The sequence below is a fragment of the Pelobates fuscus genome, chromosome 5 (assembly GCF_036172605.1).
Source record: "Pelobates fuscus isolate aPelFus1 chromosome 5, aPelFus1.pri, whole genome shotgun sequence".
NCBI classification, from domain to species: Eukaryota; Metazoa; Chordata; class Amphibia; order Anura; family Pelobatidae; genus Pelobates; species Pelobates fuscus.
Window position 1 is genome coordinate 186,053,219 of NC_086321.1, and position 26,826 is coordinate 186,080,044.

The 26,826-nt window shown below is 41.4% G+C and overlaps 1 protein-coding gene across 1 annotated transcript; it reads right to left on the bottom strand.

Annotated features, from left to right (window-relative positions):
- Positions 1-14,448: 14,448 nt before the first annotated feature.
- On the bottom strand, positions 14,449-15,387 carry LOC134612129 (hydroxycarboxylic acid receptor 3-like). The gene has a single exon (XM_063456506.1). It carries the CDS (start codon positions 15,385-15,387, stop codon positions 14,449-14,451), a length of 939 nt encoding a protein of 312 aa, XP_063312576.1.
- Positions 15,388-26,826: the final 11,439 nt, after the last annotated feature.

The window sequence follows — 26,826 nt, forward strand, 5'->3', positions numbered from 1 at the left end:
ACAATGCACACCTCACACACACTGCACTTCTCATACAATGCACACCTCACACCAGCTGTCAAGTCCTGGGAAAAAAAAGTGTGGGATCTCACCCAAGATCCCCCCCCCATAAAACAAATTATACACTCATATGCATATATAAACACGTGCACACACACACTGACAGGTGCGCAGACACACACACACACTCAGGCACACACACATACACTCACACACACACAGACACAGACATACACTCACAGACGCACACACATACTCAGACACTCACAGACACACACAAATTATTAATATTTTTAACATTTATAAATGTCCACCCAGCCTCCCTACATGGAGAATTGTCGTGGACCTGTCTTTGGGGTCCAGTGGGGCTTCAGTGAGGCGGGCAGCTGTCTACCTGCCAGACGTGGCGAGGGAGCTGTGTTCTCTCTGATCAGCTCCCTCGTGCCGCGCGGGCTGTCTACTGATGACGGGAGCCGGAATATGATGTCATATTCTGGCTCCTGGCCTCAGCAAACGGCGTGTGAGGGAGCAGAGCTGGAACAATTAATCTCCCTCTCCACGTCTGACAGGTGACACAGGGCATTTGGGGGCGTTTTTTGCCGCCGCCTGGTTAGTGCCTGCAGGAGCAATGGGAATGGTGTTCCTGCTTTGAAAAAAGTGCAAGAACGCCGTTCCCATGTGTACCTGCAGGACTCAAGCCCTGCCTCACACACACATTGCATCCCTCATACATTACACCCCTCGTACACTGCCCCTATAACACACAGTGCTCCCCTCACACACATTGCACCCCACATGCAATGCACCCCTCACATACACTGTATCCCTCATACACTGCACCTCTCTCACACACTGTACGCCTCACACACACACACTGCACCCCTCACACACATTGCATCCCTCATAAACACTGCACACCTCACAAACTGCATTGTTCACTGCAGTGTGTATGTGTATTCAGCAGTCTGTGTGTGTATTCACCAGTGTGTGTATTCAGCAGTCTGTTTGTATTGATCAGTCTGTGTGTGTATGTATTCAGCAGTGTGTGTGTATTCAGCAGTGTGTGTATTCAGCAGTGTGCGTATTCAGCAGTGTGCGTATTCAGCAGTCTGTATATATTCAGCAGTCTGCCTGTGTGCATTCAGCTGTGTGTGTATTAAGCAGTCTATATGTATTGATCAGTCTGTGTGTTTATGTATTCAGCAGTCAGTGTGTATTCAGCAGTGTGTGCGTGTCTGTGTATTCAGCAGTCTGCATGTATTCAGCTGTGTTTATTTATGTATTAAGCAGTGTGTATTCAGCAGTCTCTGTGTATGTATTCAGCAGTCTCTGTGTATGTATTCAGCAGTCTGTGTGTGTGTATTCAGCCATCTGTGTGTGTGTATTCAGCAGTGTGTGTGTGTGTGTATACAGCAGTGTGTGTGTGTGTGTATACTGCAGTCTCTGTGTGTGCATTCAGAAATCTGCGTGTATGTATTCAGCAGTCTGTGTGTATTCAGCATTCTTTATATATTCAGCAGTATCTGTGTGTGTGTGTTCAGCAAACGTCTGTGTTTATTTAGCAGTCTGTGCATTCAGCAGTGCTTGTATTCAGCAGTGTGTGTTTACAGCAGTGTGTATTTACCACAGTCTGTGTGTGTATTCAGCAATCTGTGAATGTATTCAACAGTCTGTATGTGTGTGTTTATTCAGCCGTTTGTGTGTGTATTCAGTAGTGTGAGTTTTTATTCAATAGTGTGTGTGTGCATTCAACAGTCTGTGTGTATTCAGCAGTCTCTGCCTGTGTGTCTTCAGCAGTCTGTCTGTGTGTGTATTCAGCAGTCTGTCTGTGTGTGTGTGTGTGTTCAGCAGTGCGTGTATTCAGCAGTATCTGTGTGTGTATTAAGCAGTATCTGTGTGTGCATATTCAGCTGTCTGTGTGTATTCAGTAGTGTGTGTATGTATTCAGATGTGTGTGTGTGTGTGTGTGTGTTCAGCTTTCTGTATGTATTTAGCAGTGAGTGTATTCAGCAGTATCTGTGTGTGTGTATTTAGCAGTATCTGTGTGTGTATTCAGCAGTCCGTGTGTGTGTGTGTGCGTGCGTGTGTGCGTGTGTATTAAGCAGTCTGTGGGTATGTAACAGTTTTTGTGTGAATGTGTTCAGCAGTCTGTGTGTATGTATTGTATGTATGTACTGTATTGCATTTGTTGTAGGTACCAATAAATATAAGCTTAATTTTATCGATAACTACTTATAAAATAATTTTATTTCTGTGAAGAGTTGTGTACTGCTATGCCTGTGGGCATACAATACTGTTAAGATGACACTGCCCTTATGTTGGGTTTTTATATTCCTGGATACCAAATTAGGGCTCTATTTAGCAGATTGCTATCTTATTTGCTATCCTTAAATAGAGCAATGCCACATAAAGATAGCAAACATGGAAATTATCTACCAAACAGTTGAAAGCTCAATGTGAATGTGTCATTAGCCAGTACATAACAATAATTCTGGCCCATTACCCCACCCTCTAGTGGAAATTATTAGTGCCTCACCCCCACCCCCCTTTCCCCACACACACACACACACACAATTCTGACTGTGATGTCTTATGTGTTTATATCCACTCTTAGTGTTTCTGTTTCTGACTTAAACTGTATTGAGATTTGAAGGCTGTATTTTAGTACAAAGCTCTAGGACATTTGTTAAAAACTAAAATATATATGTTTTTTTTAATTCCATTTCCACAGCATCAATAAACCTGTCCCATTTATCGATTACATCTGAGAAGGTACGTCACTCAGAAAGGCTCTTTGTATATGTGTATTAAACAAAGAATCTTATGGAAATGTATCATATTTGTATTATGTTTCTTGTTCTTGATGTTGTATCCACCTAATTTCTCCTTGTTAAATTAGGTGAATGGAACATCAAGAACAAAAAACATAAAGATAGAGCCATATGAGTGACAACAACTTTACTGCATATCACTTTAAGAGACACACCAGCCTGGAGATGACTCATTGATTTTTCTGCATTATAGAGAGTATTCAAAATAATCCATTATAGGTACACTATAGGTACCCAGACTACTTCATCTAATTGAAGTGGTCTAGATGCAGTGTCCCTTTTCCCTTAATATAGAAGTCAGCTTTGAAAAAGCATAAAGAGAGAAGATTAAAGGAGAACTATCACCACAATAAAATCAGGGTTATTCACCAAAGTCAGATTTTAAAGGTAATTTCAAATAAGGCCAGAAAAGCTAACTCAGAGGATTTTTAGGCTATTTTGACCTTTAATTCGAAATTCTCTTTGCATTCACCTTAAATTCTCACTTTATATAATAACAATGTATTTATTAATACCATAAACATTTCAATTTTTTTTTAAAAGAAATAGATTCTTTGTTATATGAAGTATATGTAAAAAAAAATGTGAAAAACTCACTCCAACCTTTAGTATATGTCGGGATACTTTGGCCATATACATGCACCTTCAGTCAGACAGTGTTTTAATGTGACATTTAATCATTGTGATAATGGTGATGCATTGAGCAGGGAGTGAAGAAGGGAACACCATAGAGACTAACTATCAATTTTCAAATGCTGCCTAAACCAAGGAAACCATAGAAAAGAAGTAGGAGACTAGTGTGCATTGATGTGCCAATCAGATTGTCCCCTGACCTAGCAGTTACACTCTGGTTGCCTATAGTGTTCATTCCACTACAACTCTCATAATCCTGTCTCAGTGTGATAAGATATGATCTAAAGCAGGGGTGCCCAAAAGGTAGATCCCCAGATGTTGTAAAACTACAACTCCCATGATGCTTTGCATGCTCTTATAATGCCTTTAGAATAGCAAAGCATCGTGGAAGCTGTAGTTTGAAAAAAATCTGGGGATCTACCTGCTGGGCAGCCCTGATCTAGAGTTTCCTAGACTGTCTCGCATTGCATGTACCTTTCAGCAATCTTTTTCAAATGCTTACTAATGCTCGTTCAGCATGCCGATCACATGAGGCTATTTATTAATACTTAATTACATGTATGGAAGAAAGTGCAGTTTTTACATTTGGTAGCTTATGTGTGCTGTCATCATTACAGGATGAAGATTTGACAAACTCAATGAACTTCTCCACATTTCAGTTGCATGACAATGTCTATGAAGAAATAGAACCTCATCAGTCTCTTCCTGATGTCTATTTTTGATTTTTTTGTTTATTAGGAACCTTTTCTGCAGCATAATGTATACTCAGACTAACATCATGTGAGTTAGGTATAGGCAACAAGTAGCACTACAGCTGCTGTAATTAAGGAGTAAGTGATCAACTTAGAGAAATTAGGTTGGCATAGTGCATCTATTTCCCAACATCACACACGTACCTTAGTAAATATTTCAATTTATAGCACGCATTTACATATTGCAAGAACAATAGTTCTAGTACCAAGGAATTCTTTAGAAACATATAGATTCCCATTTTTTGTAATGTAATTTCTATTAACCTTTATCGTGAGTTGTAAATCTTATATTGCAATAACATCATATTTCAAGGTGACTACATATTCCTTTGCACAGTATCTTTTTAATGTGAATATCTGTGAGGAGATACTATTTCATGTCATTACAGTGATTTTCATTTTTACCACATGTTTAAGGCTAGTAAAAGAAAGTATATTGTTACATGTGCATTACATTTACACATGCTAGAGAATGAATGCATGAGATTTTCCCTACTTACACCCTGGTTTTACACCATCGGACATCAACACAGCATATAGAACAGTGACTGCTAAACTTGGAATGCCAGGAACCGTAAAAACTTAAAGGAACACTGGCATCAAACATGTTTAATATCTTAATATAATATTTATGTTGTTTATGTCATCCAAATAATGCTTCTCAATCCATAAATATTGAAATTTCTGAACAAATCACTTGCCTGCTTTTCCATTCCCCTTTCTGATTTTTTCTTCTTTTAATGCACCCTGGTTCAAACTGTCAGTAATCCTTTTTTCTTGTCAGTTACACCCGCCCAGCAATCCAGAGCTCAATTTTGGGAGGGGTACTGACATATTATATTGTTATGGTGTATGTAAAATGTATTAAATTCATATACATTGCACATGTTTGTGGATCTCTGTGATACTTCTGCTCCTCTGTGTTGATTATGACTTATTTCCCTTAGTGCACACCCCCAGATCCACATTCCAAGACCCATATACAGGTACACATGCACAGATTCCTACTTCTAGACTCACATCTATGTACATACGCACAGGTCCCCACTCCTAGACCAACATGAAGGTACACTTGCACAGGTCTCCACTCCCAGATCCACAGATCTCTACTCCTAGATCACAATTTGTACACGTGCACAGATCCCCACTCCTAGACCCACATGCAAGAGCACACAGATTTCCATTCCTAGACCCATATACAGGTACATGAGCAAAGATCCCCACTCCTAGACCAACATGCAGGTACACTAGGACACATCTCCACTGCTAGACTTACATGTAGGCATGCACGCACAGATCTCCATGTGCAGATACACAAGCAGAAATTCTCAATCCTAGACCCACATGCAGGTACACACACAGACTCCCACTGATAGACCCAAATGCAGGTACACACACAGATCCCTACTCCTAGGCCCATATGTAGGTACACACAGAGATTCCCACTTGTAGACCCACATGCAGTTACACACACAGACCCTCACTTGTAGATCCAAATGCAAGTACACACACAGACCCCCACTTGTAGACCCACATGGAGGTACACGCTGTGATAGAGTGCAAGGCATTGTTATGGATAGAGTGTATATTTCTCCAAAAGTATTGGAATATTTAAATTAACCCCTTAAGACCGCAGAGCGTTCTATGCCGTCCTTATTTAGATGGCTCTAAACGCCGCAGGGCGGCATAGAACGCCTTGCGATCTTTTGTACTTAACCGGTCGCCGGTGATCCCACGGAGTCCCCCTCCGTCCTCTTCGGCCCCCCTGGGCCATGTGATCACGAGGTCCTTGCGAGGACCTCGCGATCACATGGACGGCATAGCCGTCCAAGGTAATGCCAGCAGGGGGAGTGCCTGTAATGACAGGTACTCCCCCTGCTGCCTGAAAATAAAATCAAAACATGTTAAAACAGTGTAAAATTAAATTATATCTGTCAATGTGTCACCCCCTCCCTCTGTCACTGTCACCCCCTCCCTCTGTCACTAGTCACCCCCTCTCTCTGTCACTGTCACCCCTCCCTCCCTCTGTCACTAGTCACCCCCCCACTGTGTCACTACTCACCCCCTTTCTCTGTCACTAGTCACCCCCTCCCTCTGTCACTAGTCACCCCTCCCTCCCTCTGTCACTGTGTCACCCCCTCCCTCTGTCACTAGTCACCCCCTCCCTCTGTCAATGTGTCACCCCCTCCCTCTGTCACCCCCCTCCCTCTGTCAATGTGTCTGTCACCCCCTCCCTCTGCCACTAGTCACCCCCTCCCTCTGCCACTAGTCACCCCCTCCCTCTGCCACTAGTCACCCCCTCACTCTGTCAATGTGTCACCCCATCCCTCTGTCAATGTGTCCCCCCCTCCCTCTGTCAATGTGTCACCACCTCCCTCTGTCACTGTCACCCCCTCCCTCTGTCACTGTCACCCCCTCCCTATGTCACTAGTCAACCCCTCTCTCTGTCACTGTCACCCCCACCCTCCCTCTGTCACTGTGTCACTAGTCACCCCTCCCTGTGTCACTAGTCACCCCCTCCCTGTGTCACTAGTCACCTCCTCCCTCTGTCACTGTGTCACCCCCACCATCCCTCTGTCACTAGTCAGCCCTCCATCCCTCTGTCACTAGTCACCCCCTCTCTCTGTCACTGTCTCCCTTCCCTCCCTCTGTCACTAGTCACCCCCCTCCCTCGGTCAATAGTCACCCCTCCCTCCCTCTGTCACTGTGTCACCCCCTCCCTCTGTCACTAGTCACCCCCTCCCTCTGTAACTAGTCACCCCTTCTCTCTGTCACCCCTCCCTCCCTCTGTCACTAGTCACCCCTCCCTCCCTCTGTCACTAGTCACCCCCTCCCTCTGTCACTAGTCACCCCTCCCTCTGTCACTGTGTCACCCTCCCCCTCACTGCCACTAGTCACCCCCTCCCTCCGTCACTGTGTCACTAATCACTCCTTGTGTCACTGTGTCACCCCCACCCTCCCTCTGTCACAAGTCACCCCTCCCTGTGTCACCCCCTCCCTCCCTCTGTCATTGTGTCACCCCCTCCCTCTGTAATTGTGTTACCCCCTCCCTCTGTCATTAGTCACCCCTCCCTCCCTCTGTCACTAGTCACCCCATCCCTCCCTTTGTCACTGTGTCACTCCCTCACTCTGTCACTAGTCACCCCCTCCCTCACTCTGTCACTAGTCACCCCCTCACTCTAGTGACAGAGTGAGGGAGGGGGTGACTAGTGACAGAGAGATGGAGGATGTGACTAGCCACGGGAGGGGGACCCTAAGGGTGGGGGCACCCTTAGGGCACTATAGTGTCAGGAAAACCGCTTTGTTTTCCTGACACTATAGTGATCCTTTAACATTTATTTAATGCACATATATTTGTGCATTCAAAGGGCCTGGGATCTAATTTTGCCCGGGGGCCCCAAAGGCTCTCAGTCCGCCCCTGTAGACATTCATATACACATATAAAGGTAAACATTTATTTTTTTAAGATTCAAATCATGTGCACACCCATAGACAGTCTTTACTACAAAGACATTTAAAAAACACTCAGATACATGCAGATCGTCATTTAAATACAGGCACACGTGGAGAGAGACAAACAAGACACACCCTGGGAAGACACCAACAGTGAGATGGTACGCTTAACAAATATTTGAAAACCTTCTGCCTTTCTCTACACAAAGTGAGCAGCAGGGCCAGGTTTTACATTAGGCAGAGTAGGCACCTACCTACAAGTGCCTGTCCACATTCATGATCATATATGTATATGTGTGTGTGTGTGTGTATATATACATATATATATGTGTGTTTGTATTTATAATATACTAAACAAAATTATAAATGCAACACTTTTGTTTTTGACCCCATTTTTCATGATCTGAACTCAAAGATCTAAGACTTTTTTGTATTTACACAAAAGGCCTATTTCTCTCAAATATTGTTCACAAATCTGTCTAAATCTGTCTAAATCTGTGTTAGTGAGCACTTCTCCTTTGTCGAGATAATCCATCCACCTCACAGGTGTGGCATATCAAGATGCTGATTAGACAGCATGATTATTGCACAGGCGTGCCTTAGGCTGGAAACTCACTGTTTGGTGCACTTACCCCTCCATTTTAGGTCACTTCTTTGGTCAACAAAAATAAATGTATTACTCTTAATTTTTTTTAGGGGAAAGAGGGATCCTTAGAGTTGTGTGCCAAAGGCCGGCCCTGGTGAGCAGTATGACTCATCTCTGTAGTTAGAATAGAGAGCAGACACATTCTAAGGAAATTTGCTGTCTGGAAAAGCTTGGAGTCTACCTGCAACGATAACCTCTGCAGAACTTGTCTACGTTCTGCTGTAAATCTTGAATTGCAATCTCAGATGACTGATGGGAAAATAGAAGACAGTTACTTGCATATCAAAGAGAGATGTGGCCCAGGAACTCACCATGATGATGGATGATGAGCATTGTTAAAAATATAAAACAAAACAGAGATGAGATTTATTTTTGAAAATGCCCATCATCATCAATTTTTAAATACTTAAATCCATTTAGTCAGATTACTGTCTCCCCATGCAGACCACACTACCCATATTAAAAAGTTCATATAAGTGTCAATTCAAATACACACGTTTTATTATTGTCCCCCTACTTTTGTCACTGGCCCCCCTTAAATATGAATGCTGGAGGCGCAACTGTTCACTCGGTAGGAGCATGATGGTAGTCAACTAGCTTGATAGCAGACATCGATTTCTCACATCCTACCAGAGGGTACTAGACTCTGTGCAGTTGTGGGAGGTGAGGGAAGTGTTTGTCAGTAATAACCTCTTATTCAATGGACTGGTCAGTGGGATGTTCCATGCTGGATGGGAGTATCTACCTTGGTTCTTCATCTCAGGATCTCTCCAAGACACTTTTTTGCAACCATCCTTTATCTTTCAAAATAACCTGACAGAAAACTCTACAGGCATAAAAATTTAAATGAAATAGTGAGCATTGGGTCCAGTAAATGACAATGTGCGACCATAGGTACATAAAGACGGCTGTCAGAAAGAGGGAGTAGGAAAGGAATCCTGACCCAGCACCGATGTCACACCCCTTTAACCCCTTCAGCACTGCGGGAGAGGGGCCCCTATGGGGGGGGGGGGTACTCCAGGAGCCTATAGTGCCAGAAAAACGGGTTCGTTTTCCTGGCACTATAGAATCCCTTTAAATATATATTTAATTTTTTTTAAATGGAGTATATCACAAAAGAAAGGTTAACTAAAATTATGAGTGATTTTCAATGTTTTATTCAATTGTGTAAATTCCTGGGAATCGACAGTTCCCTTTTCAATGTAAATAAAAATATACAATAGATGAAATATGACACAAAACTCTGTAAAGTAAGACAATGTGAGCAAGATATTACTTTGCTGCAGAGGGATTTAGATAGGCTGGGGGACTGGGCACTTAAATGGCAGATTAAGTTTTATGTTGAAAAATGCACTTCGGCGTAAATGCACAAGCATCGTATACCCTTAATGGAAGCGAATTAGGGATAAAAACACACGAAAAGGACTTGGGAATTGTTATAGAAAACAAACTATGCAACAATGTGCAATGTCAATCAGCAGTGGCTAATTCCATTAAGGTATTGTCATGTATGAAAAAGGGCATTCATTCTTGGGATAAAAATATCATTTTGCCTCTTTATAAATCACTGGTAAGACCACATATCGAATATGCTGCGCAATTGTGGGCACCTGTTCTAAAGAAGGATATTATGGCACTAGAAAATGTGCAGAGGCGGGCTACAAAATTAATAAAAGCAATGTAACATATCAGCTATGAAGAAAGGTTTACACATTTAAACCTCTTTAGTTTAGAAAAACGTCGCTTGAGAGGGGATATGATAACATTATACAAATATATTCGGGGGCCAATACAAACCATTGTGTGGAAAACTATTCACAAACCGGACTTTACATAGGACGAGGTCATGCGTTTAGACTGGATTAAAGAAGATTTCGTCTAAGGCAAAGAAAAGTTTTTTTTACTGTAAGGACAATAAGGATGTTGAATTCTCTGCCTGAAGAAGTGGTTTTATCAGAGTCCATACAGATGTTCAAACAGCTACTAGATGCATACTTGCAAGAACTGAATATTCAAGGATATAATTTTTCGATGTAGGGTAATAACTGCTTGATCCAAGGATAAATCTCACTGGGGTCAAGAAGGAATTTTTTTCCTAGCTTGTTGTAAAATTAGAAGTACTTAAAACTATATATTTTTTTGCCTTCTTTTGGATCAACAGCAGAAAGCAAATGTGAGGAAGGCTGCACTTGATGGACGCAAGTCTCTTTTCAAATATGTAACTATGTAACAATAAAGAAACTGTTGGGGGGTTTGGAATTAGCTCATCTATGCACTTGCTTTGCTACATAGTGTTTTTAGAATAACTTTTTTTATTTGTTGTGTTCTTTTGTTCTCTTCTTTCTTTTTGTATAGCAAATAATATCTTAAAGCGTCTTTGTTAATTTATGATTCTAGGGGTGAAATCTATTCTAAAACTTGTCATTATAAGAAAAAGTTAAGTTACACAAGGAGAGAAATTTACCATATTTTATTTAGTTAATAACGTCAAACATCAAAGGATAGGAAAATATTTAAGTTTTTATTTTTATTTTGTTTTTAATCAGAGAAGTACATTGATGGTTTAATACCCAACATCCTGTAGCACAAATGTCAAACCAGATCAACACTTAATATGTGCATGCAGTACATACAATACAGCAGCAGACAGGAAACATTTTTTTTTTGTAAAGACATGGCCATTGTGTACTTTGCATTGACAAATATAATCCAGCATTGAAATTTAGAAAAGAGCATGTGCTCAGTTTATATATATATATATATATATATATATATATATATATATATATTTATATATATATATATATATATATATATATATATATATATATATATATATATATATATATAAAATATAGAAAAAAATCCCAAGCACTCACGCTTTATGGTTCCTCATGTGCCGGGTGCCAAAGCCTGGACTCCAAAGATACATAGAATGCCAAATAATAGCTGCTCACCGGTCATGTTAAAATCCAAAAGTTTTATTAAATCATATTAAAATCTGTGACCAGGTCACAGATTTTAATATGATTTAATAAAACTTTTGGATTTTAACAAGACCGGTGAGCAGCTATTATTTGGCATTCTATATATATATATATATATATATATATATATATATATATATATATATATATATATGAAACATGGGGGGATGGTTGCACTCACCTAAACATGCTTAAATGGGGTGCTGCTGGGGGCCATATTATACAATAAACAATACACAAGATCCAGCGCACTCTCCTATCCACTAAACAGCTACTTCAATGTTGACAGATTTTATTAGTTTGTAAAAGTTTTTTTTTTAAAAACACCTAACCTAGGCAAAAAAATGGGGATTTAGTTACATTATATGATCATACATTGCATAAGCCTGCCACAACGTCATAATATATATATATTATAGTTGTAATCAAAATCTTTCAACCCCCTTTGAAAATCAGGTTTATTGTCAAAATTTACAGACTTTCAGCTGTTTGCAATGAACAAATCAAACAAAAGCAATTGAAATAGCTCAACACAGCGAATGCTTCAAGTGGGTTCCCTAAATTCAGCTGAACATAAACTGTGTGTCATGATAAATGGCATGGTAATGACACTATGTTTTAATGAATGCAGTGCTATTACAGTCCACGTATTTCAGTTTTCAGTGCCACTCAAATGAAGCATATTTGTGAACATGTCATTATGATGACAGTACTTTGAAAAGCCTCCTCCATCCCTTCCTTGTCAATAACACTTTCAAGCAGCCTACCATTCACCTGTGCTAAATCAGCAGTTCACTCAACTTATCCTTGATTTTATTTCCAAGCAAAAACTATTCAATCTTAAATGGGGAGTCCAGTGTATGAAAATACCAACTATCACATCCATGTACTAATTTGCAAGCAAAGCAACACAAACTAATATGTTTCTAAGTTTCTACCTTGTGTTTTAAAATGAGAGACGTTTTGCACCTAGTGTACCTGCTTCAGTCTTCCCCTGTCTTTTGCCACAAAACAGAATAAACAAACTCATTAACACTATATTATTTTAAAAATGGAACATCAACAATACCTTGCATCAAAAACAAACCAATGAAATAATATATGCTTTATGTTGTCATCAATTTGTATACATTCTTATATCCAGTGGTGTATTTAGGATTTGTGCGGCCCTAGGCAGGACGGTGCTCGGGCACATTCCCCCCCTCCCCAATTTAAATTTTCCCCACCCCTTCCTGTCAAAGCCGCACTTTGACTGACAGATGCACACCTTCACTGACAGACGCACACACTCATTGACAGACGCACACACTCTCATATACGCTGACAAACAATGACATACACACACTGATAGACAGACATACACATACTCGTACATACACTAACTGACAGAGGCACGCACCCACTGACAGACGCACTCACTCACTCACTGACCGACACATACACACTGACTGACCGACACACACACATTCACTGACAGACACACATTCACTGACAGACACACACACACACTCAAATTCACTGACATACACACTCACATTCACTAACGCACTCACTTATATTCACTGACACACACATACACATTCACTGACAGACACAAACATTTCCCCCACCCACAATTTTTTTTTTTTTTTTTATTGAAATCCACCCAGCCTCTCTACTTGTGGGATAGTGGATATTTCACCTGGGGCCCAGTGGGGCTGCGGGGCAGGGAGGCAGCCGGACGTGCAGGCGGGCGGGCGGCAAGGGAGCACTTTCCTCTGAGCTCTCTCTGCTCAGCTCATTCACGCGCCGCAGAGTGATGCCGGGAGCCAGAATATGATGTCATATTCTGTCTCCTGGCATTACTGCAGGTCACGCAGCTCAGGGGAAAGTGCTCCCTCATCGCCTGCCCGGGGGAGCCCAAATGTGGCGAGCCGGCCAGCTCTTGTGCTCCCATAAAACAAGGTAAACAAGGTATTTGCCTGGAAATTGCCGCCCAACGCAAATGCCTTCTTTGCCTCGCAGTAGACACATCCCTGCTTATATCTACATACTTACAGGCCAAACATAACACAATGATGCAAATAATAAAAAAAAATTAGTTTCTTTTTGAGTATTTAATTTTCCTCATTGTGCTCATACTGATTATCACATGGGAGATTTTTGTGCATCTTTTATTTTATAATTTCACAAGAAAATATCTCTGGTTAGCACAAAATAAAAGAAGCATTTTCCAAGAATTTATTAGTTTATTCAAAGTTAAGTGACATCTATGCAAGTGATTTAGTGAAATATCAGTATGCCTAGAGCGGCCATATGATATGCAATATAATAGTTTAGTTTTTATGTTTGTATGTGCCACCTGTTAAATACCAACTAGCATGAGGAGTTACATTTATCTATCTGGGAGTTTTTGGTACTCGCAAAACTCATTATTTTTACTGTATCATGGATGAGATATGAACACTGTGTGAAGATCCATTCTAGTGTAACTTTTCTATCGTGAGCTCTAATAAATTGAGATTCAGATATTTTTATAGGCATCTTGTCTACATATATCATGATCAGTGGTTTGACCTCAGATAACTTTGTAAAATATTGTTAGACTACAAACTTTTTGATGATTTTACAGTCTACTCCAGGGGTCCTCAAACTGTGGCCCTCCAGATGTTGCTGAACTACAACTCCCATGATTATTTGAATTACATAGCCAGAGAATCATGGGAGTTGTAGTTCAGCAACATCTGGAGGGCTACAGTATGAGGACTCCTGGTCTACTCCTTTCAGTCTGTAGAATCTATAGAGAGACATGGAAAATTAGCTACTATTAATAGTTACTACTCATGTAAATTCACAATACTCTACAGGTTGTTGCTAAGCTTCAGCTGCTAATAGTAATATTCGGATTCTTCTTCTGCTTATTGGGCATATGAAAGGCAATGTGCCTGTATTTAACCATAATAGGAAGTAGCAGAATGTCTTTTACCAGGAATAAAAACTAAAGACGTGCAGTTTGACCACAGGGAATTACTGTCCTTCTCACACAACACAATGATAAGTTGAGTGGCGAGTAATAGGAAATGGGTTAATATGTAAAGCTCAGCTGTACATAATCTTCTTTCTGCTTCTATCAGAATATTAGCTTTTGCAAATGAGTAGCCATGCTCTCATCTGGGTGTTGAAGATTTCTGATTCTTTCTAAAAAGTCCTGTTATCCTTTCTTTGACCCCACTAGAGCTGAAGAAATAGAAGAGAGGAGCAAACCCTATACAGAGACTATTAAGAGCAAACATTAGCTGGTAGATTAGGATAAGGTCAACAGTAACTTGATATTGTGTGTAATTAAGCAACAAAAGAATACTGAGGTATACCCTGACTCCAGTCAAGGGCCCATATAGAACAAAAAACCCAATCACCACCAGCAAAAGTAAAATGCTTATCCTTCTACGTTGCCCAGTGGGAACTGAAGGAGAGTTATTCAAAGCTCGTGAAATAAGGTACCAGAAAATGACAAGGAGGATCAATGGGAGTAGTCCAAAGATCAAGGAGAAGATCAGATCAAACAAAGCCGATTGTGGTGCCACTTTGAAGTCCGGGAAGCATAGATTTGCATTGTATGGAGCAATGAGCCTTTCAATTATTGAAATGGAAATAATTATGAGCCATAGAAAAATGCTGACAAAACTGCAGACCCATCGGGAGCAGAACTTATGATACTTCAGTGGACGATTCACTGCCACATATCGTATGACAAATATAAGAACTACAAATGTAGCTCCAATCCTCTGGGAAATTGTTGGAACAACATAAACAAAGGAGCAGGCCACTGAGGGTAGTTGTAAGCTGTAGATAAGGTAGGCTATCCCAAAGGGTAACGTCACAGATTCTAGAAGTGCTGCACAAATCAGATTGACCACATAACTGGCAATACTTTCTTTGTTCTTTACTTGAGGCCATATTGCCCACAGAAGCAGAGTGTTGGCCAGCAACCCCAGTAAGAATACAACACCATAGATGCTGGCAAGGAAAAAGGCAATGTCTGTGTCAATAGTGCTGCTTGATAATAAATTAAACGAATCATCCTCTTCTTGAGAAGTCTGTTCCATTTGGGGTGCTTGTGCCACGTAGTCAAGGTGTGTCTGTATGTAAGAGTAAAATAAGAGCATTAGTTTGCAGAATCTGTGTAATCATGTTCCTTGTCCTTCAAAAAACGTAGCATTAAAATCATGTATTATGAGCCTACTTTCCCCACAGTTAGGTAATAATTATGCATTACGTGGCCTGCTTCATACAGGGTCCTAATATAATCATTTATTATGTAGCTTGATTCACACTGAATACTGTTATAATCATGTTTTGTACTTCATGCAGCTGCTTGATGTTTTGAAAAGCATGGCCAACGTGCATCACCCAGAATATGTGTATATTTCTGTACTATACTGGTTGCTTACAGTTTCAATATATTTGCAGGGCCGGTGCGTCCATAAGGCAGCACAGGCGGCCGCCTTAGGGCGCATCGGCTCTGGGGGCGCAAAATTCCAGTGACCGGCAGGAGGGACATGCTCCCTCCTGCCAGGTCACCTCCTGGATCCCCGGCGCGGCCTGTGGCTAAACTGGATTTGGAGGCGACGAGGGAGCTCTGATCTTTCTGACCTGCTCCCTCGCGCGCCTTTTGCTGATGCCGCGGGAGCCAGAATATGACGTGATATTCCGGCTCCCGCGGCATCAAAAAACAGCCTGCGAGGGAGCAGATCAGAGATATCAGAGAGATCAGAGATCCCTCGCCACCTCGGAATCCAGTTCAGACGCACACCTCCCAGCAGCCCCACTGGACCACCAATGAGAGACCCACACCAGCTCTCCAGGTAGGGAGGCTGGGTGGGAAATTTAAATTAAGTTTAGATTATTAATTACTGTGAGTGTGTATGTGTGTCTGTGTGTGTCTGTCAGTGTGTGTATGTATGTGTGTCTGTCAGTGTGTGTGCATGTGAGTATGTGTGTCTGTCAGTGTGTGTGCATGTGAGTATGTGTGTCTGTGAGTGTGTGTGTGTGTGTGTGTGTGTGTGTGTGCATGTGAGTATGTGTGTCTGTCAGTGTGTGTGGGTATGTGTGTCTGTGAGTCTGTGTGTGTCTGTCAGTGTGTGTGAGTGAGTGTGTCTGTCTGTGTGTGTGTGTGTGAGTGAGTGTGTCTGTCAGTGTGTGTGTGTGCGTATGTGAGTATATGTGTCTGTCAGTGTGTGTGTGAGTATGTGTCTGTGAGTTTGTGTGTGTGTGTGTGTGTCTGTCATTGTTTGTTTGTCAATGAGTCTGTCAGTGTTTGTGTGTCTGTCAGTGTGCGTGTGAGTGTCTGTCAATGAATGAGTGTTTCAGATAAGTGAGTCTGGCTGTCAGAGACGTCTGTGTGCTTGTCAGTGTGTGTGACTGTCAGTGTTTATGCACCCCTAACTGTAGCGTGGCTAAGCGGAGTGTACTGTGGTACAGGAACTTCTGTTTCCTGTACCTGGCAGGACTGACAGGAAAAGCTCACTGTACCGGGATTCGCACCGCTCAGCCACGCTACAAGAAAAGTAGGAGGCACACCAGGAAGGGGAGGGGACCACTATGGGGGTGGGTGGCGATCCAAGGGAGAGGGAGAAGAGGGGAGAAGTACCCTAAGGTACAGGAAAAGGAGGGAGGGGGGAGAGGAACACTAAGCGACAGGGAACTGAGGGGGGAGGGGAGAGGAACACTAAAGGACAGGGAAAGGGAAGGGAAAGGAACACTGAGGGACAGGGAAAGGAGGAGAGAGGGGAGAGGAACAGTAAGGTTCAGAGAAGGGAGGGACCATTAAGGGACGGGGAGAGGGGCTGGAAGGAAAGAGACACACACAAAAGGAGCTGGGTAGAGTAAAAGACACAAAGGGTCTGGGAGAAAAGGAGTCACACAAAGGGACTGGGAGGAGTAAGACACACAAAATGTGGGAGGATGTAAGAGTCGTACAAAGAGGAGAGATAGGAGACACACAAAGGCAAAAATAGGAGATAAAATACACTAAAGGGAGTCAGATATTTAAAAGACGGGATAAGAAACACAAAAGGGAGGTTAAGAGGCACACAGGTGAAGATGTTTTTTGGGGGGCGGAAAAATGCATCTTCGCCTTTGTATCCAAAATTCTTTGTACCCAAAATTCTTTGCACCGGCCCTGTATATTTGTATACTGCAAAACCTGCTTTATACAGAAGAGTTTTGTCTCATTAATAGGGATACTTAAGCAGCACCCCACCAGACTATTGGTATCATAATATTTTTTTTTTAAACAGTTGCTATAGGTAAGAGTAATCTACTGACCTATAGACTGTAAGCTCGTTTGAGCAGGGTCCTCTTCAACCCACCATTCCTGTAAGTTTTATTGTAATTGTCCTATTTATAGTTAAACCCCCCTCTTTTAATATTGTAAAGCGGTGCGGAATCGGTTGGCGCTATATTAATGGCAATAATAATAATACTGACATTGTTAACACAGAGGAAAGGGTCGACTTGCATATTTCTGTTATAAATGGTAACCATACACCATATTGATCATCAACAGCTTCTTCTAATCCTTCGCAATCTTGGCCCACAAGATATCGCTCTCTCCTGGTGCTCCTCATACCTCTCCCAGCGCTCTTTCAGTGTTTCTTTCTCTAGCTCTGCTTCTTCTCCCCAACTCCTCTCTGTTGGTGTTCCGCAAGGTTCAGTTCTTGGTCCCCTACTGTTCTCTATCTATACTGCCTCCCTTGGTAAACTCGTTAGCTCTTTTGGCTTCCAACATCATTTCTATGTGGATGATATGCAATTCTATCTGTCCTCTCCTGATCTCTCCCCGTCCCTTTTGACTAGTGTCTCTGACTACCTCTCTGCTATTTCTAACTGGATGGCTGCCCACTTCCTTAAACACAACTTGACCAAAGCTGAAATTCTGGTCTTTCCTTCCTCAAGTGTTGTTACTTCTGTGTCTGTCTCCCTCCAAGTCAACAGTGCTACCATCAGCTCCACCATGCAGGCTCGCTGTCTAGGTGTTCTCTTTGACTCTGACCTCTACTTCACGCCTCATGTTCAGTCTATCGCCAAATCCTTCCACTTACATCTTAAAAACATTGCGTGCATCCTAACCCTACTTAACACCAGATGCGACTAAGGTGCTGGTCCATTCCACTGTACTTTCTCGCCTTGACTACTGTAATCTGCTTCTCAGTGGTCTTATGTACAACCAACTTGCGCCATAATGAATGCGACGGCGAGGCTCACCTTCCTGTCCGCCGGCACCTCCCAGGACTAACACTTCTGTCAGTCCCTGCATTGGCTTCCTGTAAGATATAGGGCTCAATTTAAAATTCTGGTTCTTGCTTTGAAATTTCTACATAATGCTGCTCCCACCTATCTATCCTCTCTAATACACAAGTATGTCCCATCTAATACACAAGTATGTCCCAGTGGGATAAGCATAAGGCTATCCTAACTATAAGATAAGGCCATGACTAATGAAAGTATTTTTAAAAATTGGGCAGACTACATGGTTCTTATCTGCCGTCACATTCTATGTTTCTATCTAGGCCCTTAAGCTCTGCTAAAGACTTACGTCTATCTTCTGTCCGTGCTCCCACCTCTTATGCGCACTTCCCTTCTCCGTTAGATGCTCACCCAGTCTCCACTCCTTCAAAAAATCATTAAAAACCCATTTCTTCAGAAAAGCGTATCAATTAAACTGTTAATAGTTCCCGACTGAGACCTCTCTTGCAACTGTCATTAGTCTAATACTTCCCTTACCTTTTATGTCACTTTACCCCACTCCTTCTAGCTTGTAAGCTCATTGAGCTAGGCCCTCAACCCCTCTGTTCCTGTGTGTTCAATTTTTCTGGTTACAACTACATGTTTGTTCGTCCACTCACTGTAAAGCGCTGCAGAATTTTTTAGCGCTATATAAATAATAACATAATAATAATATTTCCCTCCCCCTTCTTCCATCACAGCACACACTGATACAGTGATAGTGAATGATGGCTGCCTAGGCCTGAGTAGCTCAGAAATTCTAAAACGAATGCTCAATAGGTCACATAAGCAATTTCAGAAGTGTCCCATTTAAATTCCAGCAGGACATCTGAGCTGAATTTCCTATGTGTAATTGTGCAAAAGTCTTTAAAATCGCATTATAAATCACTGCGTAATAACTGGCCTAGATGTAGAAAAATGTAAAGGTTGTAAGTTCAATTCCTGTGTGGTGATGTTTATTCATATTTTTTATTTTTAGTTCCTTCTTTTTCTACAAGTGAATTGTAATCAGCAAATGTATCGTGTGATCTCACATAGCAGCGCCACCACAATGGTGAGATTGGAACACAGGAAGAAATGGGGCTTGGGGACACAGGGAGATATGATGACTCAAGAAAAGATGAGGACACATGAAGAGGTGGGGATTGGTGACACAGGGAGAGATACTGATACAAGGACAGGAGAAGGCACATGGAGAGGTGGCGATTGGGGACTCAGGGAGAGACAGGGACTGGGGATACAGGAAATAATAATCCACAGGGAATAATGGGGACACAAGCAGAGATTATGGAAACTTTGAGTAATGGGGACACAGGACGAGTCAGTGAAATGAATGAGGACAGGAAAAATTACAGGAAGAGGTGACATTTATGACAAGAAATATATGCACCAGGAAAGGTGATAAAACATGGATGAGAGAGGAACATGTGTAACAGCAAGGTTGGGAAGGGATTGGCAAAGTGAAATAGATTGTAGATGGAAAGTGTTTTGGTGACAGGAAAGGGTAAAAAGGTGACATAGAAAAGGAGTATTTTCACACACATATATGTCCATGCATTCACACTCCACACAAATATAGTGTATTTTTGCATTTTCACACATTCCATATATAATAATAATAATTAATAAATGTTTGTTTTAAAATAATAGACAGACAGACAGATGGATTCACATATATTTCCGCAGGTCCACAAGTAATTGCACGGTAGTATTGGGGAACTGGGAAGACAGCTTTTACAGCTCTCTCATGAGCACCAATATGTGAGAACTTTGCCAAGAGTTACCACATCAATGCTTCTATACTACACAATACCAGGGCTCAAGAGAAGAGAGAAAGCTGGAGCCTCTAGAGCAGTGATGGCTAACCTTGACACCATAAATTGTTTCTGGACTACATCTCCCATGATGCTCAGCTAGCTTTTAGAGTCTACACTCACAGAAAACTGTCCCACAAAATCTCACACACTGTATCCTTTACACACACAAACTGTATCCAATATACACACACTATATTCCTTATACACGCACACTGCATCCACTATACACACATACTGCATCCCGTACACACACACACACACACACTGTATCCAATATACACACACTACATTTGTGCTAAAAAGTTTGCATACCCTGACAGAAATTGTGACATTTTGGCATTCATTTTGAAAATATGACTGATCTGCGAAACAAAAATTGCAATTAGTGTCTGTGTATAAATAGTCAATGAGTTTGTTAGCTCTCACGTGGATGCACTGAACAGGCTAGATACTGAGCCATGATGAGCAGAAAATAGCTGTCAAAAGACCTGCGTAACAAGGTAATGTAGCTTTATAAAGCATGAAAAGGATATAAAGATATATCCAAAGCCTTGAAAATGCCAGTCAGTAGTGTTTAATCACTTATTAAGCAGTGGAAAATCCGGGGATCTCTTGATACTACGTCAAGGTCAGGTAGACAAAGAAACCACAACTGCTAGAAGAATTGTTCAGGATACAACTGCCAGAAGAATTGTTCAGGATACAAAGAAAAATCTAATGGCAACCTCAAGAGAAATACAGGCTTAATACACAGACAGAGGGTGGGGTGGGATATGTTCAGTCCCCCTTCAACTTGCCGACACTGCCACTCGGAACCTAGAACAGATGTTGTGGACTACATCTCCCTTAGTGTTCTTAGAGGCATAAAACGGGCAAAGCAAGGGAGACATAGTGCACAACATCTGGATGCCGAAGGCTGTCTACCAGGGCTCGAGTCCTGCAGGAACGCATGGGAACGGCGTTCCTGCAATTTTTTTAGAGCAGGAACACCAGTCCTGAAGGCACTCAGGGGGCGGCAAAAAATGCTGCCCTAAATGCCCCCAAATTATATCATATTCCGGCTCCCAGCATCAGTAGACAGCCCGCGCGGCGAGAGGGAGCAGAGAGAACACAGCTCCCTCGCCCCGTCTGATATGGAGACAAGCATCCGTTGCACGGAAGCCCCACTGGACCCCGGGGACAGGTCCACACCAGCTCTCCAGGTAGAAACACTGGGTGGACATTTTTTAATTTAAAAAAATAATTTGTGTGTGTGTGTGTGTGTGTGTCTGTGAGTGTCTGAGTGTATGTTTGTGTGTCTGTGAGTGTGTGTGTGTCTGTGAGTGTGTGTCTGAGTATGTGTGTGTGCACCTGTCAGTGTGTGTGCACGCGTATATATATATATATATATATATATATATATATATATATATATATATATACACACAAGTGTATATTATTATTATTATTATTATTATTATTATTTGGGGGGGGAGGGGGAATCTTGGGTGAGTTCCCACACTTTATTCACCAGGACTTGACCTCTGCCTGCCTACCCCTGACTTAAAGCAACCTTTGTAGGCGGACAAAGGAACAAAAAAAACCTATCCTGCTCTCATTCTACAAAGAGTAACAGGAAAGAAAGGGGGCTTTTTTATTATCTAGAAAACGTCAGCTTATTGAGATGTTTATGGTGCTAGGATACTATTTGAAGGAATTTAGTGAGCTATTTTGACAAATATTGGAAAAAAAAGTTGGAGTAACCCCAAATTACTCAGGTATGAAAAGAGAAAAATGCTTGAGAGGAGTGTAGGAGTGTAGGACTAAAACGTAGCCTTTATTTATTAATAAGCAATAAAAAAAGATGACTAAGGTTAAAATCGATAAAGTAGCAAAAGTAAATGAAATGTAGAAGTGAGGTTAGTCCTAAATCGTCTCTGGTAGGTACAGTCTAGATTGTTAGATTTCTAACACCTGGATCTACGATCAAGTCCCATACTACATATACCCCAGGGGGGGTGAGAGGCCTGATTTACACTTTTGTTTGTGAGTGCATTACTTACTCCACATTTTATTATTATTATCTTACTGTGTTACGCTATGATATACACTTTTTTATTTCAGATTGTATAACATATTCATATAGAATATTCCAATTTTGGATATATTCCCCAGGTTGTATTTTATTATTTTTGTGAAGGTGGTTTCCGCTTTATCTTTTTCTGTTTTCTACTATTGGTGTTTAGTGAGGTTCACCTGGAACCACTTTCAATTTAGCAGCTTTATTGCTTTTGGTTAGTGGGTATACTACTGTTTTGTCACTTAGATTGTTAGATTGTCAGGAGAAGAGAATTAAAGGGAAAGGAAAGTAAGCCTTGCTACTAATACAATGTATCAATTCAGGTACTGAGTTGTAAGCAGTTTAATGATATATAACAATAAACATGCAGGTCCTTAAAGGGACTCTCCAGTGCCAGGAAAACAAACCGTTTTCCTGGCACTGCAGGTCCCCTCTCCGTCCCACCTCCCATCCCAAGTTGCTGAAGGAGTTAAAACCCCTTCAGTGACTTACCTATATCCAGCGCCAATGTCCCCCGGCGCTGGGCCAGGTTCCGCCTATGCTCCTTCCCCGCCGACATCAGCTGGTGGGGGAGACCTATTGCGCATGCGCGGCAGGGAAGACCTAATGCACATGCGCGGCAATGCCGGACACGTGAATTAGACATCCCCATCGGAAAGCATTGAATAATGCTTTCAATGCTTTCTAATGGGGATTTCGGTGACGCTGGAGGTCCTTTACATAGCGTGAGGACGTCCAGCGTCGTATAACACACTTTTCGTGTTCTATGAACACGGAAGTGCCCTCTAGTGGCTGTCTAGTAGATATCCACTAGAGGGGGAGTTAACCCTGCAAGGTAAATATTGCAGTTTATGAAAACTGCAATAATTACACTTGCAGGGTTAAGGGTAGTGGGAGTTGGTACCCAGACCACTTCAATGGGCAGAGGTGGTCTGGGTGCCTGGAGTGTCCCTTTAACCTCTTCAGCCTCTAGATGCATCATAGCTAAATGTATAAATGAAAATAAGGGACCAAGAAAGCTTGAAAAAATCGCAAGTATCTAATCTGCCAATAGAATAACCGCACAGAATGCATAGCAGAGAGTGAAGCGAACCTGTAAAGAACCTGGTAATATAAGACACAGTAGTAGAAATTACCCTAATCATACCTTCATTCATGCCCTAAAACTATCGAGTATTAAAGGAACACTATAACATTAGGAATAAAAAAAAACTCCCCCCCCACTTTTATCACTCATCTATTTCCAGAGGCAAGGTCTTTCTGTCCTGGCTTGGTCTCCTCCTGCGACATGATGCAGATGGGGGAACCTAAAGCACATGTGCAGCGAGTGTCACACATATGTTACAGGTTCTTAATAGAAGCACTGAATTAGTCTTTCCTATTGGGAATTTGAACGCATTAGACGTTTTCATATAAAGCGTGAGGACATTCAAAGCCATTTCCCAGAGTAAACTCCATTAGAATCCAGGAAGCGCCTCTAGTGTCTGTCTGAAAAACAGTCACTAGAGGTTGTCTTAACCCCTTAACGCCATTATGGCGTTCTATGCCGTTCCCATTCTAATGGGCTTTAAAGCCGTTGCGGCGGCATAGAACGCCGTAACGGCTCAAGCTCCCAGGAGCCAGCGGTACTTCACACGGCCCTCTATAGCTGGCTGTGGTTCTGCCAGCAGGGAGAATGTCTGTACTGTCAGTGTAAAAAAATAAATTTTTAAACATGTTTAAAATAAATTAAATGTGTGTGTGTGTGTGTATTATATATACATGTGTAATTTCATTCTTACTGTATTTTGTTATTAATATATATACATTGGTAACGAAATACAATTAGAATAACATTATATATATATAAACTTCCAAGTGTCCTGCACTCACTGCTCCCGGTCTTGTTTATGCCTCAGTGCAATCTCCGGCCCTTGTATACAATGTCTTGATGGAGAGCACTCGTAGGACTCCAGAATATTTCAAAAGTGCTTTTTATTTCAGCAATCAATGTTCAAATACAAAGTGTCGACAAAAGTTTCTTGATAAAAGTCAGTTTGGACTGAAACGTCGACACTTTGTATTTGAACATTGATTGCTGAAATAAAAATCACTTTTGAAATATTCTGGAGTCCTACGAGTGCTCTCCATCAAGACATTATGTATATATATATATATAAATAATTACATAAGTATACACGTAGAATTTAAATGCGCATATATATATATTAAAGTTCTACGTGTATATTTAAGTAATCTTTTAGCATAATTATGTGATTTTATTAATTAAAATTTGATTGACATGCCTGACAACCCAGGCAGAAAGTGCAGAGAATTTTATTTGCAAGCACTGTATTTAACCTGTAACTTTCCAAGACCCCATAAAACATGTACATGGGGGTACTGTTTTACTCGGGAGACTTCGCTGAACTCAAATATTAGTGTTTCAAATGGTAAATTGTATTACAACGATGATACTTTTAGAAAAAGTGATGTTGTTTGCATTTTTCCCACACAGACGGCACTTTTACTGACAATATTTTAGTTTTAATATGTTTTACTGTTTTGAAACACTAATGTTTGTGTTCAGTGAAGTCTCCCAAGTATAACAATACCACCCATGTACAGGTTTTATGGTGTTTTGGAAAGTTAGAGAGTCAAATATAAAGCTTGCATTTCATTTTTTTCCACATTGAAATTTGCCAGATTGGTAATGTTGCCAGATTGGTAATGTTGCCTTTGATAATACCTCGGGTTGTCTACTTTTGCAAATGGTATGCCATTATGGGGGTAAATCTCATTCCTGGGCTACCGCACCGTCTCAAAGGTAACTTTACTAATCTGGCAAATTTCAATGTGAAAAAAACGGATAAATGGAATGTGCCATATTTCCAAAACACCATAAAACCTGTTAATGGGGGGGTACTGTTGTACTTGTGAGACATCGCTGATTACAAATATGTGCATTTTTGTGCAGTAAAAGCGAACAGTATTATGACATTCACAGCTAAAATGTTAGGCAGAACTACAATTTTTAAAAAAAAAAAAAAATCTTAATTTCTCACAGTTTTTTTTTTTTTATTCATAAGACATTATGTTTCATATATGAATTGTTCATGAGAAATTAAAGCCCTGTTTCTCCTGAACAAAATGATATATAATAAGTGTGGGTTCACGTAATATGAAAGAGGGGAACTACGGGTGAACAGACATATAGCGCAAATTCCAATTTTTGTTTACATTTTGTTTTGATCAGAACATGTACTATTGACTCCGTCCTGAAAGGGGTTAACTCTGCAATGTAAACATTGCAGTATCTTCTAAACTGCAATGTTTTACATTGCAGGGTTAAGGAGACAGGTCAACTCACCCACCACTTCAATGAGATTAAGGGACAATGTAGGCACCCAGACCACTTTAGCTAATTGAAGTAGTCTGGGTGCTGTGACCCTTTTACACTTATTGCTGCAATGCAAAACATAGCAGTTCCAGAGAACTGCAATGTTTACATTGCAGCTCTAAGTCTGCCCTCAGTGGCTGTCTAACAGACAGTCACTGTGGGTGCTTCCAGAATCCAAACGGACTTTTTGTCCATTATCTGACGCTGGATGTCCTCACTGACCTCCCGTGTCAGATTTTCCCTATAGGAGAGCATTGAATAATGCTTTCCTGTGGGGAGGTCTAATGCGCGCACGGCCTTTGACTGGCATGTGCATTAGGTCTCCCCCTCCGGCTGGCGGCGGTGATGGAGCATGGGCGGAGCCTGACCCAGCGCCGAGGGACATCGTTACTGTATTCAGGTAAGTGGCTCAAGTGGCTTTATCCCCTTCAGCCCCACGGGAGGGGGGTGCGAGGGATGGGGGGGAGGGGGGGACCTAACCTAATAAACCTATATTGAAAGGTAAAACAGGTTTATTTTCCTGGCACTATAGGATCCCTTTAAGTGATTTGAATGTCTATAATGTCCCTTTAAGGATTACATTTCCTTGATTGTGCACCTATATCTTGGCTAACAAATAAAAAGTAAAAGTGACCTACAAACAACTTGTCCTTATAAAAGGGATGTAGATCAAACTAAGAGTGACAGAGAGATGGTTTACTGTATAGCCAGGGTCATGATATTTGATATTAAGCATCAGACAGAGCAGAAAGATCAAAGTGTACTGAAACGGCAACCGGTATGACATTAACAGAGCCCAAACTCGCATTTCGCCAGTCAAGTGGCTCTCTTTAAAAGGTGAACTGCTTAAATACCATGTCTATTTTTTTAAAGTTCAGTTTTTATTTAAATGTGGCAAAACAGGGGGTGAGGAGGTGCCTGAAAAAAGAACCCTGAATTTCATACCAAGAGCAATAAAAACAGCATTGCTGTAATGATTTGTGGTGTATGACCCCATGTATGT

What these genes read in the sequence shown, in the direction of transcription:
- LOC134612129 (XM_063456506.1), bottom strand. Translation starts at nt 15,387, where the DNA reads ATGGAACAGACTTCTCAAGAAGAGGATGATTCGTTTAATTTATTATCA.